We start from the raw sequence: 17,329 nt of genomic DNA, 5'->3' as shown, positions 1-17,329 counted from the left end.
ATTAAGTAACATTCAATACTTGATCAAAAAAAGTATTCTCTTATGCATGTTGAATTTCTGATATATTCAATTTGCATTTTATGTACTACAATGTTTTGGGACAAATTGGTTCACTTCTTTGTTGTATACAGTTGAAAATATTTATTTTAAGAAAAGAATGTAAATAAATTGAAATATTTTTCAGTGATAAAAGTGAGAGTTAAAATACAAATTCTTTGCAAATTGCACACTCTGTTAATGTATATATTACTCAATGCAAGCGTGAATCCTGTAATTTTGATTCATTGTTTTCTTTTCATATGCATTTGTGTTTACTTTATAATTCTCGTTATAAAAAAGCTCCTAATCACAAAAAGGTTGCAATAATGTATATTGTATACAGAACGCATGAAGGGAACAATGAAATCAGAGGATTTTATTAAATATTTACAAAACGTGATCAGAATTCATTGTTTGACACCATTCTCTAGACAATTCAACAATACCACGGATAATACACTTATTTTATAAACACGTAGCACACAATGAATTGTTCACAAATTGTCGTTTTATTCACAAACGAGTTTCGTTATTATAACGCGTCTATGTGAATAACATAGTTCTTTTTATAACGAATGGAACGAAAGATTGTGACATCAGTTCTGCTTTCGACGCGTAAAAATTCAACGTGTAACATTTTGAATAATACAGGAGGGTCTTTAATCATACTGCATATGGATTTATGAGGCTCGGTTAAATGGCAAGGTCGATCCACGTAACTCCATACAAGTTAAAATTACAGGAGACGACAGATAACAGAAATATCAAACGTACAAATTAATTATCTAATAAGTCACATTGTAGGTATATTGTTCTCCGAGACATATATACCTACGTAATTCTTTGTGTTTGTGGTCACGTATCGTATTATCGTTACACGTATGCGATTACAATTCTGTTTCGTCTTTATCATTCGCAACGTACGCTAGATAAAATAAATGATTCCCTCATTTCAATCAAACTAGTTTTAATCGAAAAGTTGCGTAATACAATGTAGCATTTTGTTTGACAGTTACAAATAGAGGAAGGTCTTAATATTTACGAACTTGTTTAACATGTATACAAAAAATCGCTTTATTTTAAGGTAATCATAATAGTAATGGGCTTTATAAATTTTTGTTTCGCTACTATATTACATATGGCAATAAATATTTTAAAAAGTTGGAAAAAATATTCTACAATATCTTTATAGTACTACAATGTAATATAATTCTTGTTTATATATACATTTATACAAACTTATGTTTATACAGAATTAAAAACACGCTTATTAATAAATGTAACATTTTTGTAAAAATTTAATAATACAATTTTCGATATTTAGTGAAAAAGTGATGTGGTATACAATTATTAGTCTGGCAAAAATTAACGATTCTCTGGCATTACAATCTACTCGTTGCTATTTTATTTTAAAAAAATTATGGAAGCTATTGCTTTTTTATTTTAACATCACAGAATACCTAGTTTTTTATTTTTATTCTCATTGCTAAATTTAGTTGTAAAAATCTTTTGAAGAAAATGCATTTAGAAGTTTAAGTTATAGTCATGTTATGTTTGTAATGATTCTTCATATTTTTAACTTATCAAATCTATACCGGACATACATACTGGACATTTCCTATCAACATATGAACAAAAAGAAGTAACAATTTAAAAAGGAAATTTGTATCAGCACTACAAATAGTCTGCAATCACATGAAAACTCTTACTTACTCAGTATAATTATTGTGTTTGTTAATGTATAATTTTATAAATACATTCTGCACTTCTTTAATGTATTGTATACAGTATTAATGAAAATTGCACAGTATTAATTGCAAATCTTTGTGTATCATTTATAATAAATTGAATTCTATACAAGAAAAATGTAATGTATATAGTATGAAAAAATAATAATAATTTCTCTTAATGAACAACAAGATAAACTTATAGTACTCAATTCATTTACAAATTTTAATTGAATATACATTATCCACAATAATTTATACATTCAATTTGTTGATAAAATAAAATTTTAAAACGAATGTGAATTAAATTGAACAATACATTTCAATTTGATATATGTACATACCTCATAATTAATTTTCTGAACTTCCATAGTATCATATAGTACTATATTATCTCTGAAGTAACTGTTTTAAATAAATGTCTAATTCAAAATATTTATCAAGTGTATATTCTGTTTAGTAAGATTCATTAAGATCTATTGTGCATGTTCGCCAACATGTTGTAAGTATCAATTAGTGAACAATGACGAATATACCGGTTTCTAAATAATAACAAAGAAGTGGTACACATCATTGTAGTTCCAATTACAGAGAAACCTACTTGTCGAAGTAATGAAGCATGCAACAAACAAATAATATTCTGGACAGTAAAATCAATATTCTGAACTTATATTAAGTACTCCAATGAAAAAAGTAATATTTTAATAAGTTAGTCTATACATAAATACAATAAGATACTGCCCATAGATAGGGTTATCATACTTTAGAGAAGATGTTTCAGGATACTTTATGAAATATTGGTTGAAGAAGTCTATTTTATTCGAAAATACCCTTTGTCTTACAACTGCAGTAAAAAGATTAATAAGATTTTGTGTACCTCTTCTTTTTTTATATGATAATGATTTACCTCTTTAAATTTCTAAAACCATTGTTTTAAAAATCTCACAGACCTGGATGTAATTAAAAATCTTGGACATCTGGTAACCCTAGCCATAGGAGACAATTTTATAACTGTAAAAGTACAAAAAATTATGTTGGCTTCAAATATTATAAACTGGAAAATACCTATTGTCATCAATATGTTAAAATTTATAAGAAAAGACGTAAAAATGTTACGCCGCAAAGTAAGAAAAATTATAATAACATAAGCAAAATGTATTTTCATCGATATGTACCACTTTGTTTTAAGTATTAGGCTGAGCATATTTTACACAACACCGACATAGAAGAATACATGGAAGTACCTATTTTTAATACTGAATTGGATTGAATATATCTACATAAATAGTGGTTACTAAAGTTATAACACTGTTTTCGAATAAACGGTTTCTTAAAATATTTTGCATTCGTTTTTGCTAATTAAGTGCAATGTCAATTTCCTTTTAAAATTTTTAATTTGTTTAAATAGTATGCCAACTTAGGAATCTTTTAATCTTTTCGGATGCAACATATAGTTAACATAGCCTTAAAAATATTGATTTAAATCCCTTGCATATAAAATAATGTTTCATACTGCCATAATGTAAGTAATAATCTGTACATTTCGTTTGGTCACTTCAATATTGTATGTACTAATGAGTTTAAAAATATCTGATTCAAATATAGCATGTAGTATATTTTAAGAATCAACAACTAGAACTTCTTATATTACATAAAGTAAAAGATAATTTACCACCTGAAACTACGTACTAATAGCTATGCCTGGTTAGATCTCCTACTTCTGCGAGAAGAACTTGCAAATAATGGACGTGGTTTGTATAAGTCATCGCTTGAGTAACGTTGACTGCTTCTATGCCGGCTGTAATTACATAACACACTAGTTACATCATGAATAATAAAACATGATTCATATTTCAAAGAAAGCAATATTTCTATTGTGAATAGCAAGTATGTACAACTCTTCACATTGTATACTGTACACACTTAAATAATGCCTTATAGGTAGAATAGTTGCTCATAAATAAAAAGAAAAGATTCGAGTCACACAATATCTTTTAATTTATTATATTTACAAAAATTATTGGATTCTTTATAAGGAAATTCAGATTCTATTAAGATACAAAAATGTAAAAACAAACAAGAAGATTGGTGTCAGAGATCATTATTTTACATACCCTTTGTCTTCCTTAATTAAATTAGATGATGGTATTTTTTCACTAGTTGCAGACACATCGCTTTCTGGGCTTAAAGGCATAACAAAATTTTCTCCATTTAGTAGTCCTTGTGGAGCACATATATTTGCTTGTAGTCTCTGCTTTTTGGCTCCAATAAGTTTTCTTTTCTTTATAGTGTTCAAAACATCCTCATTCGGTACGTTTAGCGCTTTTTTATGGCCGTCATTGTTATTATTCGAGTTATTTAATAATATATCTGACAATGGACTAGTTGAAAGTTTGCGTTTTGGCAAAGGAGGTGCCATGGCTTTTGGTATTGAGGATACAACTTGTCCGCCTAAACTTTCTATTATTTCTTCTAAAGAAGTATTTTCTACTAATTCCAGTGATTCTAAGAAATTGGAGAATTTTTCGGATCTTTCATTGTCTGCGTTGAAATAACGACAATCTTCATTGTCTTCAGCTGCCATTGAGATAGCTTCTATAGCCTGAGATTCATTGCTAGCATGTACCAAATGATATTCTTCAGCTATATCTCTACATGCGTTGGAAAGGCTATTATTTTGAGCATTTTGAAGAATACATTCATTCCTAGATGTTTCTATATCTTTTCTATGTTTCGAATGATTTATAGAAGCTGCTTCAAGACCTGGTGTATTTGCCTGGTTCATTGCTTTGCCGTTGTTACTTACTTCGGGAATGTCACAAGAAGAATTTACTTCTTGAGACCCTATGTTTTTCTCTACTTTAGATGTACCAGCTTCTTGTGACATTTCATTCTTCTTATCTATATTTCGATAATTGTTCGTGTTTTCCGATTCTACAGCCCTATTTTTTACAGTGTTTCCTGTTATAGATGTTAGAAATTCTTTGTTTTGTAAGTCTTCACTCCTTTCACTGCTGTTATGTGTTACTTGTTCTAATCTCTTATTGGGAAGTGTTTCACACAATGACTTTTGTATGCACAACTCCATGTCCGATAATTTTAATTTTAAATCAGAATGTACTTCTAGTAGATCCTTCGTACCTGCTTCAGTTTGTAACATCATTATCGATCTCTCTTCCAATGTTAAATTAGTGTGATTTTCAGGATAAGGTTCTTCATATTCCTCATCTGGTATTTCTATTATTTGTACACGTTCTTCATCTGGTACACTTTCAAAATTGTCATTATTTGAAGAATTGAATTGTGTTAGAGGTTCAACTTTGTGTTGATGTTTCCTCTCCACCTTTTTATTTTCTTTAAGCTTCTGTTTCTCTATTTGTTTTCTAATTTTCATTAACTTTTTAGCTTCATGTATATTCTTTGCAAATTTCGGTTTTTTTAGTTTCACTTCTCCTGAAGCACTATTATCTTCACCATGTAATGGCCGTTTCTTCAAAGGTAAGTTAACATCATTCAATTCTGCTTCCTGTTTATTATGTGGTTCGTAGTTACTGCTATCATCTGTTTTGTACTCTGCATTGTCGAATTTATAATCCGACTGTTCTGTTGATAATCTCAAATCATTTGTATGTGTTTCTTCCATATTATCCGATGTTTCACTACTGGAATTGCTAATATGATTTGATTCTTTAGATGAGGTTGATGAACCTGACTTATTACTTCCAATGTTGGAACTAAAATTACTAGACTGTGAGCTTTTACTGCTAGACCCGTTCGAACCGTCTCTATCTGTTGAGCGCCGATCATTTGAATTCTTTCTTAAACTGGAATGGTCATCTTTTGACTTGGATTTCTTTTCTTCTCTCCGTTTCTTATCCTTATTTTGTGTCTCACTTTTACTATCCTTTTTGCTTTCGATTTTTTCATTTCTAATAGAGCTTTTATTTACCTGATTCTTTATATCTTTTTTGCCATTTATTTTATCATTACTTGACTTAATATCTTTCTTAATTTCAGATTTTTCAGTTTTCTCATCTTTCTCGCTTTTAATAATTTTCTTCATATCCGGTTTCTCAGATTTTTCAGTTAAATCAGATTTAGTACTTACATGATTTTTCGACTTTACATCTTTTGAACTACGTCTTTCATCGCGTTTACTTTTATCTTTCGATTCGCTTCTCCTTTCCTTTCCATCAACTTTTTCCGTTGTTTTTGCAATTTTACTTTCATTAGAACTTAAAGTTGAGCTTTTAGAAAAAGAACTTTTATGATCTTTTTTATACGATTTCTTATCTTTTGGTGAATCTTTCTTATCTTTATTTTCTTTATTTGGTTTTGTGTCTCTATTATCCTTGTTTAACTTTTCCTTCTCGGTTAATTCTTTTTTCTCCCTAAGTTCACGAATTTTTTCTTTGTAGAGATCTTTTAAATCTTTTCCCTCTTTACTAATGTTATCCTTTTTGTCTGTGTCTTTTATCTTGTCTTCTTTCACCTTAGCATAATTATCCTTCTCCATATCTTTATTTTTATCGCTGTCTCTTGGTAGATCACTTTTCTCTTTAAATTTACTTTTGTCATACTTATCATATTTTGTACTGCTATGACTTCTTTGCTTCTTTTTGTCACTACTTCTGTCCCTATGATGCTTTCCATCCTTAACATGATTCTTGTCTTTTGATTTTGATTTAGATTCACTGTCCCTACTTCTGTCTCTGTGTTTGTGCTCATACTTATCTTTTACGCTACTATCCGTAGCATCACGAGAATTTTCTTTAGAAGATAAACTGTATTTATTATTTTTAGAATCTTTAACATCTTGTATATCTTTATTTTTATTTACTTCAAAAATATTTTTATTTTTATTCTTATTAGATTCATAGTCTCTGACAGCTTTAAAATTGTCTTTAACATTTTTAACATCACATTTATCTCTATTGACTTCATCCTTCAGCGCATCATGAATAGGTGTTGATGCATGATTTGAAGATCCAAAATCTGTTACAATCGACAATCGAGAGTCTGAAGAAACTTTACTTAATTGCGAATCTTGATTGCTGTAATCAAAATTATCTCTTGACAATTCATTACAAAAGTCAGGACTTCTGGATCTATGGCTAGTTAGTTCTGATATTCCAGATAAATGTGAATCATTGGAAATATTAGATTCATTCAAGTTCATAATATCAATTGGTTCAAATGTAGGACTATCTTCTTCCTCCTCTTCCATCTTATCATCTGATTTGCCAGATGTATTTAAATTTAAATTGCTATCAGTCTTATGAAGAGTTTTATCACTTTCGAACAATGATTTTTCCTCAAACGAGATTTGCCCATTTTCTGAAGCATTGTCTTTATTATTCTCATTAGAAAGTTCATCTTCCTGTAATTTCTCTTCGTGAAACAATTTTTCTTCTTTTGTTACTTCCAAGTCTTCCATTGCGTCCACAGACTCCAAAGATACATCTTTCAAGCTATTTTTATCAGACTCTGGTGAAACAGGATCTAAATCTTTGGGTAGTAAGTCTTTAAGGCCACAAGCACCATTTTTTTCTTTTGTTTTAGGTCTGTCTATGCCAAGATACGTATAAACTACATCTTCAATGTGAGACATAAAAACAGAATATATCTTTGGATGTACTACTTGATCTACTATACGCTCTACACCAGCATCTAAATAAGGAGCTTCGTGGATGTGTTTGCGTAAATTTTCTCGTAGCTGATTCTTGTTTAAATCTGGTTTCCATGATTGTTTACTAAGGAAGGAATTTACAGATCCTTCAACTCTTGTACGTAAATTTTGATATGCTGGCTGTAATCAAAGAATAGGAATTATAATTGAAGCTGATTTCATAAGATTGGTTACTGAACCTAGCAGCTTCGATTTTTATTTAGTTATCGAAATTTTAAATTTTTCAAAGGTAATGATTTTACAATAATTCAAGATTACAAAAGGGCAAATGTTAAAAATTGAATTTCATACCTTTGTATCAACATCAGCGATACATTCTTTTCGAAACTGATCGAAAATCCCTTGGGATTTAACTTCTCCAACGATATGATCAACTAATCGTGGATCACCCGCCAATAACGTGTTGGATAAGCCCAACTCCATTCTAACAAAGCTATGTAAAACAATGATAATTTACTTGAACACTAAACAATTATTCATTTTCATTGCTGAGGACACCTTCTAAGACAGTACGCAGCCATACTCTTCTGGCTTTACATCTAGGTTAAACACTGTATGCAGCGCAGCTGTATGAGTAGATGAATAATAATCAGTGATACCAATCCTTCTGTTCTTTTGTATTTACGTTTATGCGATGTACATGTCTGGACGTATGTATCGCGTATGTATAAAAAAAAATAGAAAAGCTTGAAGAAAATAATTCATTCAATTGTGTATTTTGCGACTGATGCGTGCATATGTATCCTATACGTATATGTGTATTATAAAATAGAAAGAAATTAAAATCACTAGGAGAAACTAGTATTTATGTGTGTATGCATTTACATGTGTTACTATGTATGCTTACATACAATGTAATAAAAAATTCTTACATTTATTTTCATTACATAATGAATATAGAATATTTAAACATAATCGAATATTAAATCATGACTTTTATTATAGAAACTCGGGATTTTCTAAAGTTAAATGGTATACATGAAAACAAAAATTACGTAGATAGGAATTGATTTATTTTGATAACAAAGTTGAAAAATTAAAGATGCAAATGTAAAGTAAAGATATCAAATTTAACTTGCATTTTCAGTATTTATGCAGAATAAGAATTATGTAGAACATACACATGTATATATATATACGTATTACCTTATTAACTACAGTCTAATGTTATTGTGCTAAAGTAAGGAATACGGAGTAGAATAAATAGAGACAAAGACTATCATAACAATCATAATCTTAATTATAATCATAAACATCAGAGAGAATTCGAAGTAAGCAATCGAGAGTGGTTTGTCTTGATTTTTATTAGAAAGTTTTCATTGTTTTATGTTAAAATACATGTACTGTTATTAATCTCTTAGGCACGGCTGGGTTTTGAGCAAATAAAGTTTTTCATAACTAAATTACCATTTTTCTTAATATATACTTTTTCCGTATAGCTATAAATATAGTATTAATTACATATATTCTTTTCTTAGTGTATTGTACATACACACTTTCACTTTAATCGTTTACTTTAATACTTAATAAAACAATTGAGTAAAGCACGAAACATTCACGAAAGCCACTATAGTGGCGCGTTGTGCTTAAGAAGTTAAAGAATGACGTTGTTATATTGCTAAGTTAATATTTGAGATTGTATATTAAAAACAGCAAGGCTAAAGTAATTATGCTTGAATAACCTCTCTCTTCGTTTTTCGATTCAAGATCGAATGTGAATAACGATAAAAATATAAAATGACAAAAGTTATTGAATTACGTCCTAAAAAAAGTCTAACAAATTTAAAATTCGAAAAGTATCAATTTTGTACCGATGAAATCTCTATTTCTACTGAAATAAAATTAAGTGCAGGTAAGTACTATCTAGTTATAAAAAGTATCATTGTCATAAGAAATAATAATATTATGTACACCTTTAAAAACATTACAGATGTGCGCAGATTAGAATTGCCTTTAAATCGAGATTCTTTGCTGGAAACTCATTTATTTGCATTTCATAATCATTTATTCAAAAATCCATATGATGCATCCTGTTGGTTCATAGATGATAAGTGGTTAGTTTGGAGACTCAGAAACGATGGTATTTTAGAACAGCTACATCAAATACATGATATTAATGCAACTGTACAAAATGTATTATATAATCCATCAATTGTGTTTGCTAGTAGTAATGTTGTGGTAATTTCTGATGGTGGGGATTGTGTAAATATATTATCAGTAGAGGACAAGGAAAACATTAAAGTTTTTCCATTAACTGAAACAGAACCTGGAGTCATTTTAGATGCAAGATATGTTAATGCAACATCAACTATTATAGTTGCATTATGCAGCATTAAAAGTGTTGATGAAAAGAAGTTTACAAATCTGATAATATTAACATATATACATAAAAATACAGGAAATGGATCAGAATCTTTTGAATTTAGCCAAAAAGAAGCTCTGAAAATCAGTGGTGCTGTTGAATATGTACATATAGAAGACACTGGCAAATATTTTCATTCTATTTGTCAGGATTACATTATATTCCAGAACCCAAAAGTGGTAGAATCTGTTGATAGTAAAGATGATTCCCAAACAGCCAAAACAAAACTTCCAAGATATTGTTGGTCTCAAGATGAAGATTCATTGACTGTTTGGATAAAAGTAGATAAAGAACAACAAAAAGATCTTAAAGTACAAGTAAAACCATTAGAGTTATCAGTAACACTGAATGGTATTATATTAATAGGAGGTCAAACTCAACATAGATTAGATGAAGAGTTAACAATATTGCAGAATGGTGATCATACTTTCAGACTCAAATTGTTTAAGGATGAATTTGATTTAATGTGGAGTGAATTAATTAAAGGTGACACTGGTGGAGAATATGTATCGAATGAAGCATTGGCTGCTGAAATTCATTCCAGGTGCCAATATTAGATTAATATTCGTTACCTTAAAGTTCAGGGAAACATTTCATGAACAAACAATTTTATTAGTATTTTTCAGTACCGTATGTGCTTCATCTTTTTATTTTCTAAATTTTTTTTCTTTTTGCTTTATACAGGTTAGCACATTTGTGCACTGATCAGATAGATGGCAAGCAAGATGGTCAACCTTGCATAGGGTTCAATTCTGATCAACTTGAAGAATGTGATCTTGAGGGAAAAGACAATCTGTTACAGAGAATTGACCTTGTCATGCAAAAGACTACACATTTAGCTATGCTAGGAACAAATAACCATGTGTTATTTACATATAAAACAAAGTCAGGTCAAGCAATATGTCTCAGACATGATAATGATAGTTGTTTATGGGTTACTGGTAATGCTGATGATACTAAATGGGATATAGAACATTGTTACACATTTCCTGGTTTTGGATATGTTGAAGCAAGTAAACGTAATAAAAAATTCTGTGTTTCTCCAGATGGTAAGTATTTAACTACTAGATAAACATATTTTGCATTACTTGAAAGATTTTAACTTAACATGTTTTTAGATGCTTCATATGTGGCCATACTGGAACACACAAGATATATTTTTTTATATAAAAGGCCTGATTTAACTGTCGAAGTTGAAAAACAATGGATTGTAGACTTAGGAACTGAAACACTTCCAATTATGGGAGCCACAGCAACAAGCAACTATTTATTTGTTCTTACTAAAAATACATTATACCGTCTAGATATTGGTTTCTGAAATTAAATACATTGATAAAATAGGGTTATATAGTTATAAGAAGCTTAATTATAATAGAGTCAATATTTTTATTCAGACTGGCATTCATTGAATATATTATACATAAGTATTTACAGGGTGTTGTACTTAACTTAAATTCTTCTTCATGATACAATTTGATGAATGATCCGTCAGATGCATAAGAGGTCAATAATTCGCGATAAATACTATAAAACAAATACTGAAGGATCATACATCAAAATTGAATCTTGAAGTGAATAGATAATTACATCATAACGTAAAAATTAACAGTCAGTGTCAATTATTTTACAAATATTTGGACATTTCTCAGTCATAGAATTTACAAGATCTTTCATAGAAATGGTTTCATCTGTAGGCCAATGCCAAACGAGTCGAGTACTAAATGTTTCTATAAAGTTCGCATTAGCTTTGTCTGGTTTTTGTTTCAAATATTCACTTTGCTGTGTTTTAGAGTTGTAAACGTACAGCAAGTGCACTTTACTGCTTACATTTAGTGACCATGGTTCTGCGATGGCTTTTAAAAACATTACGCTGTTTATTGCAAAATATGGCTTCTCGAAGGAGGAATCGTCGTCCGAGTATATGTCCGACAATTCATATGCTAGAATTGTTTGACTATTTTTCATTATACGTTTTTGCACACATAGTTTTTCTCCTATGTTCAAACGTAATGTAAACAAGTCTTTGGTACGTATCCGAATTCCGTCAGGATTTCTCAAAGCTTCGCAAAACTTCTTTGCGAGCTTATGCCTGTAAAAAAGTTTTCCTATCAATTAGTTTCGTGCTTTATAGAAAATAATACCGCCAATATTATTATAGTAATTTTGATTCATTACCTCTCTTGTAGACTTTTATTACTAACGTCCTGCGCTCCCAAAAAGTAAGCATCTATGATGTGTAACGCCAGTAATTTACGTTGATTCTTACGTTGTTTTGTCATTTCATAAAGTTGTTCTGCATATATCAGTGTGTCAGCAGGCAATTGTATATTATTGTTAACGTCTTCCCAATTACCTTTTACGTAACGATACACTTTACTCCTTCCTAAACTGAGGTAAAATGTAGCAATTGTTTCGCTTTTTCCACTTCCACAAGGTACACAAAAGTAATCAAGTGGTCTCTTTGAAACTATACTTCCTAAAGTTTCTTTTGTTAATATCATTGGAGTTTTGGAAAGGAAATTAAAGTGTGTAAGAAGGCTTCTCACTTTGTCCTGAGGTTTCATGCGCACTGGCATTGTTCTACTTTTGTCTGGAATATTCCAATACTCCAAGCATTCTTTACGCAAGGTAGCCTGTTTTGGTTCGACAAGAGCAATATCTTCACAAAATGCAGCCACTTTGCGGAGACCTGTTATTTGTTTTCTTCCTAACTCGTTATTAGAGTTGTGTAAGTATTCTAATAGTTCCTTCTCTCTAACAAATTCCTCGAAGGCTACTATCTCCCTGACGTCATTATTTTCATCTTTCTTTAAAAGTATTTCGTTAATATGTTTGAAATATTGCACAACAAGTTCTGTATTTGGCCTTTTACTTTTACATATTAAATATCGTTCGGAATTTGCTGGTCTAGATGTGTTTGGTTTAAAAATACAAACTTCGTCGAAACAACGATACATTAAATAAACTATTCCTGCACTAAAAGGAGTAAAGACGTCAAACAGTTTTGTCACAAAGTGACCCCCTTCTCTCACAATCATCAATGCCACTAAACATTGACAAAGATACAATTGTTTTGACAAAATTTCTTGTATATTTTCCTGGCCAGCCACTGAAAATCCTCCATCTGACATCATAAAATGTACACCTTTATTATTGGTGTATTTCATTATAAGTTCTCTGAATGCTTCTTGATTAGCAGGATCATACACATTGCCATCATCAGCTGGTCCATAATATGGGTAGAAAGTTTCACAGGGACCAGCATAAAAGTCAGCTAATTTGAAATCATTTTCATTTTTTAAAGTGAACCCAAATCCTTTTGCATGCCACTCTTTCCTCCACAAAACATATTCACTGAAACCACCTGGTCCAGCACACACGTCGGCGAAATAAAGTAGTTCATCATCTTGTAGACCATTTGGTTGAGTAAACATAAAATCACATGCTTTATCCATGTTTGCCATTTTCATTGCTGCTCGATTCAAGAAAAATGCACCGTGTATAGTTTCAAAAGGGTTACTACGTGTTCTCGCACGGCGCATTTCAATGCCATCTAATTTATCAAATATAGTTTTTGCCTTAATAATGTTTGTAACTATATTGTTATCACAGAATTGAGTTTCATCATCTATAATAAGTTTTTTGGGCGCCTTCTTTAACCAGGATTTCATTTGGCCCGAAGTTGGTATTTGCTCATGATGATTTTTTAACCACTTCATAGGTTCTTTAACTTTTATTTCCTCTTCTGAAGGATCCCATTTGTAACCGAAAGCTTCAAGACCAGGTATATGATGCCCAAAACCTCTGCGACCATGTTGTTTTGCTGCTTCCACAGGTTCTGTGCGACCTTGCTCATGTTTACCAAGACCAAGACCTGTGTACCCCATCTTTTTCATCAATTTTTCTCCTACGTTTTGTCTATGCCAAGGCTGCTCTTCCTTATCATAAATGTTAACAGCGTCAACAGTACTTTCATTATTTTCATTTTTTACTTCAATTTTCTGTCGTTTAGTTGGAACTGTGTAGCCCATACCAGGCGTTACTAAATCATCCTGTTCGTCATTAGAATTAGATGTTGTATCATCTACATGTCTCTTTTCTACATTTTGACTACTGCATTCACCAGCAGAGTCATTTTCATAAGATGAATTTTGATGTCTGTTTAGCGAACTCGAATGAGGATCATTCTTCTCATCTGAGTTTTCATAGTAATTCTCATTGTAATCACTGTCATTTAAATCTGAACTTTCATCTACAGACGTATCATTACTACGCTTTTTACTTCTTTTATTTACATAGTTCTGATAAACCTCCTTTTCCTCCATGGTTTCCTTTTCATAAATATCAGAATTATTATCCTCGATATCCAAAACATCAAAATCACTATCATCCGAATCTGAAAAATTTATATAGGATACTATAATATATGACAACCAAATATAACGGAAGAGTTATCAATGATATTTTAAATTTACAAAATTGATGAAAAAACAAAACATTACTCACGGCTTTTCATGTTTGCAGAAATTTTGTAGAACTTTTTACTCGACGAAATATTGTTTTATCTGTCGCAGAATGTGTTAACGAATACGAGAACGGTTACCAATTGCACTGTTATTGTAGGTTATATTTGAAAATATAATTACTACAACGAGAATGTCACTCGATCACTGGACAAAAAACTTTCCGTGTGATGTCTCTATTTATAAAAACGCAACTGTTTAACTTGTTCCACTCGTATAAATAAATTCGCAAGAAACCAGCATGTATCAACACAGACGAGGTATAGGAATAGACTTGACACTAGGATTCTCAGAAGCACAACACTGCACTCGAATTTGAAGTAGCTTTATCTCAGCGCCGTCAACAGTGAAGTGAAGAACTCTCTCAACTGACTTTACTAAAATGGAAAACAAGATACCGAGAAGTACAGTAATGGGACCGATTTCTTGACTTATCCCTGTCACGCTTATTTTATCCCCACCACTTTATTGCGCATCCAATCCGCAGAGGATCCTTCTCAGCAGTGACTCGTCAGCCAATCAGAGCGAAGCAAATTTCTGCATTGACCTGCGCTAGCGAATCAAGCTGCGGCCTGGACGTGAGCAGGTATAGGTCCCATTATTGTACCTTCGCTATACAAGCGCCTCACCTCACGGATGTATTCATGGCGATTCGACACTTCGGTTTATTTTCAAAATCGAGAGGGAAGGGATTTTTATTTTTCGTAAAGAATAAAAATTTCGATCAAACCAAGTTTACGACAATCGAGCGCACTTATCGCGTTCGCCAAATGACTTTCTTGATATTTAAAATGATTAAAATAATGGTACAACAATGTCAAACCGAAGCTCTCTTTTTTCATCTTTAAACTATAAAAACAGTGCGTACAAGTTTGAATTGTTGGGAAAATGTTATTCAGATGATCAGAAGTTTATAGAAAGAATAGCCAGTAAATAGAGCGATAACGCACGTTTCACTAAATGATGTTCTACTGTACTAAAATTTTGCTTTATATTTATCGTAAAATCTTATTTCTATATGATAAATATCTGAATGGAAAAAAATAAATACCTAACCAATTATTTAAATATCTAAATAATAATATATAAATCTTCAATAATGTGGGGCAAGGATTAGGCGAAATAACAGATTTTTTGATAAAACAAAAAGAAACTTGTATTATTTAATAAAAGGAAATTTCGTGTTCCATCTTTCAAGCATCCACACAGTTATCGTTCGCCTCATTTGTTTTTTGCACATTCTCTGTCCTTCATACATGTAGTTCGTAGGACCGCAGGTAGCGGGGAATCCCGAGCAATTGAAAGAGCAATGCGAGCTAGCAATGGTACTATAAACCAACAAAATATCGCCAACGAGATATGTTATTCTCTATTGTGCGAAAGCGCGTTAATTACTTTATTGTTGGAAAGAGAACGGCTTCGATACCAACAGTTGTAAACCCAACGGATAGTTCCTTTTATTAAGTGCATATTCTTCGTTGAAGGATCACGGGGGTATAGTCTCGCTATGCCGAATGGTACTATAAACCAACAAAATATCGCCAACGAGATGTGCTATTCTCTATTGTGCGAAAGCGCGTTAATTACTTTATTGTTGGAAAGAGAACGGCTTCGATACCAACAGTTGTAAACCCAACGGATAGTTCCTTTTATTAAGTGCATATTGTTCGTTGAAGGATCACGGGGGTATAGTCTCGCTATGCCGAAGGGGTTTGATTGTAAACTAAGCTATCTCCAACTCGAAAGGAAAACAGATACAAAATAGTCTTAGAATAAAATCTAAACTCAGTGAATAGTTATAAAAATGTAACGGAAATGCATATTGTTCAATTTGTAAAAGTAGTTCTATTTCAATTCTTTAGAGTAAATTTACATAAAAACCAAAATATTCAGCAGAAAAGAAATTCTTCAGTTAAGGACAAGTACTTGCACGCGAAAAAGGCTGCCAAAATTTCGCCCAAGTCAATACAGTACTTCTTGCAATTGGTATCTGTTGCAACTTACGTTTAATTTTAAATGTCTATTTTTTACTCATATAGAATCGTCGATGCCATGCAACTACTACAGAAACATTACTTTCCAAAATATTTAGTTGTTGTCGATGGTAAAAACGTTCTACCCTCGTGCATTATTTCTTGCAAGCGACATGTTTTAGAATTTTATTGCGAGAAGTTTACTGTTGGTTGAGGCGAAACAGATTATTGCAGACTAATATGCTAGAAGGTCCCCGATGGCATTTATTAAGTCCATAAAGGCAGGACATCAGCGATACCTGATAGGGTTCGACCGCGAGCCATCCCTAACAGGCCCTTTCACAGAGGGAAAATCCCCCGAGGAACTATTTTCTGTCCTCCTTAGTTCCGTCAGTAATAGTCCGTTTTAAAACTCCTCGAAACTTGTAGGGTCTGTACTAAATAAAATGAACATTTAACAAATAAGACTTGAATAATTAAACAACTCATCCTGCGTCAAAAATCGTACGATTAGAATACAACTTTCACAGAATATTCTTAAAGTTCGATATTTTCAGAAATCAAAAATCGATTGTTTAAAACTCGACATAATTTTTAAAAACAGATTAAGAGGTTCGTAACAATCTTTGTTGTTTATAGTATGAAGAGATATTGTAACTTACAATTGTATGAAAGTACTGGGTCTTGAGACTTCGTCGTTCGATCCTGTGTTAATGTGAGACAAGTTTTACTGGCTTAGATTCTATTCCTTTCTAAAAACTGGTCGCATTCAGCAATAGCAGATGCTGCCTGCAGGTGTATACATCTGCTCTAAGGGCCACTGGAACTTGCCAATAGTCTCAAATTCTATATAATACACAGAACTAGTATCCCTGTTTCTTACATTGCTATTTCCAATAAAACCGAACTCTGCAAAGAATCTTCGTAATCATCATGACATAATGAGACATTTGAAACCATGGGAAGCGCGATATTATTTAAATACAACAGAGTTCTAAGGCTATTTTCATCAAGAA

The 17,329-nt window shown here is 31.5% G+C and overlaps 3 protein-coding genes across 5 annotated transcripts; 1 reads left to right on the top strand and 2 right to left on the bottom strand.

Moving 5' to 3' along the window:
• Positions 1-87: 87 nt before the first annotated feature.
• Positions 88-8,227, bottom strand: LOC144470280 (uncharacterized). 3 transcript variants are annotated; one of them, XM_078181237.1, is made up of 4 exons: positions 7,747-8,227; positions 3,881-7,575; positions 3,439-3,564; positions 89-2,777 (listed from the first exon to the last, which is right to left on the bottom strand). In XM_078181237.1, exons 1-3 carry the CDS (start codon positions 7,876-7,878, stop codon positions 3,462-3,464), a joined length of 3,930 nt encoding a protein of 1,309 aa, XP_078037363.1. In that variant the 5' UTR covers positions 7,879-8,227; the 3' UTR covers positions 89-2,777; positions 3,439-3,461. The 3 variants fall into 3 exon arrangements, with proteins under 3 accessions (XP_078037362.1, XP_078037363.1, XP_078037364.1); XM_078181238.1 differs by having other exon boundaries at positions 3,456-3,564; positions 7,747-8,226; XM_078181236.1 differs by having other exon boundaries at positions 88-3,564; positions 7,747-8,226.
• A 277-nt stretch (positions 8,228-8,504) lies between these two features.
• Positions 8,505-11,166, top strand: LOC144470090 (nudC domain-containing protein 1). The gene is made up of 5 exons (XM_078180903.1): positions 8,505-8,726; positions 9,163-9,307; positions 9,386-10,361; positions 10,502-10,866; positions 10,936-11,166. Exons 2-5 carry the CDS (start codon positions 9,193-9,195, stop codon positions 11,133-11,135), a joined length of 1,656 nt encoding a protein of 551 aa, XP_078037029.1. The 5' UTR covers positions 8,505-8,726; positions 9,163-9,192; the 3' UTR covers positions 11,136-11,166.
• Positions 11,167-11,413: 247 nt separating this feature from the next.
• Cmtr1 (Cap methyltransferase 1) lies at positions 11,414-14,712 on the bottom strand. The gene is made up of 3 exons (XM_078180902.1): positions 14,324-14,712; positions 11,993-14,213; positions 11,414-11,906 (listed from the first exon to the last, which is right to left on the bottom strand). The coding sequence occupies exons 1-3, from the start codon at positions 14,331-14,333 to the stop codon at positions 11,420-11,422; spliced, it is 2,718 nt and encodes a 905-aa protein (XP_078037028.1). The 5' UTR covers positions 14,334-14,712; the 3' UTR covers positions 11,414-11,419.
• Positions 14,713-17,329: the final 2,617 nt, after the last annotated feature.

Source organism: Augochlora pura, chromosome 5 (genome assembly GCF_028453695.1).
Source record: "Augochlora pura isolate Apur16 chromosome 5, APUR_v2.2.1, whole genome shotgun sequence".
NCBI lineage: Eukaryota > Metazoa > Arthropoda > Insecta > Hymenoptera > Halictidae > Augochlora > Augochlora pura.
Note: the sequence above shows the minus strand (reverse complement) of the source record. Positions and strands in the feature narration are given on the sequence as shown.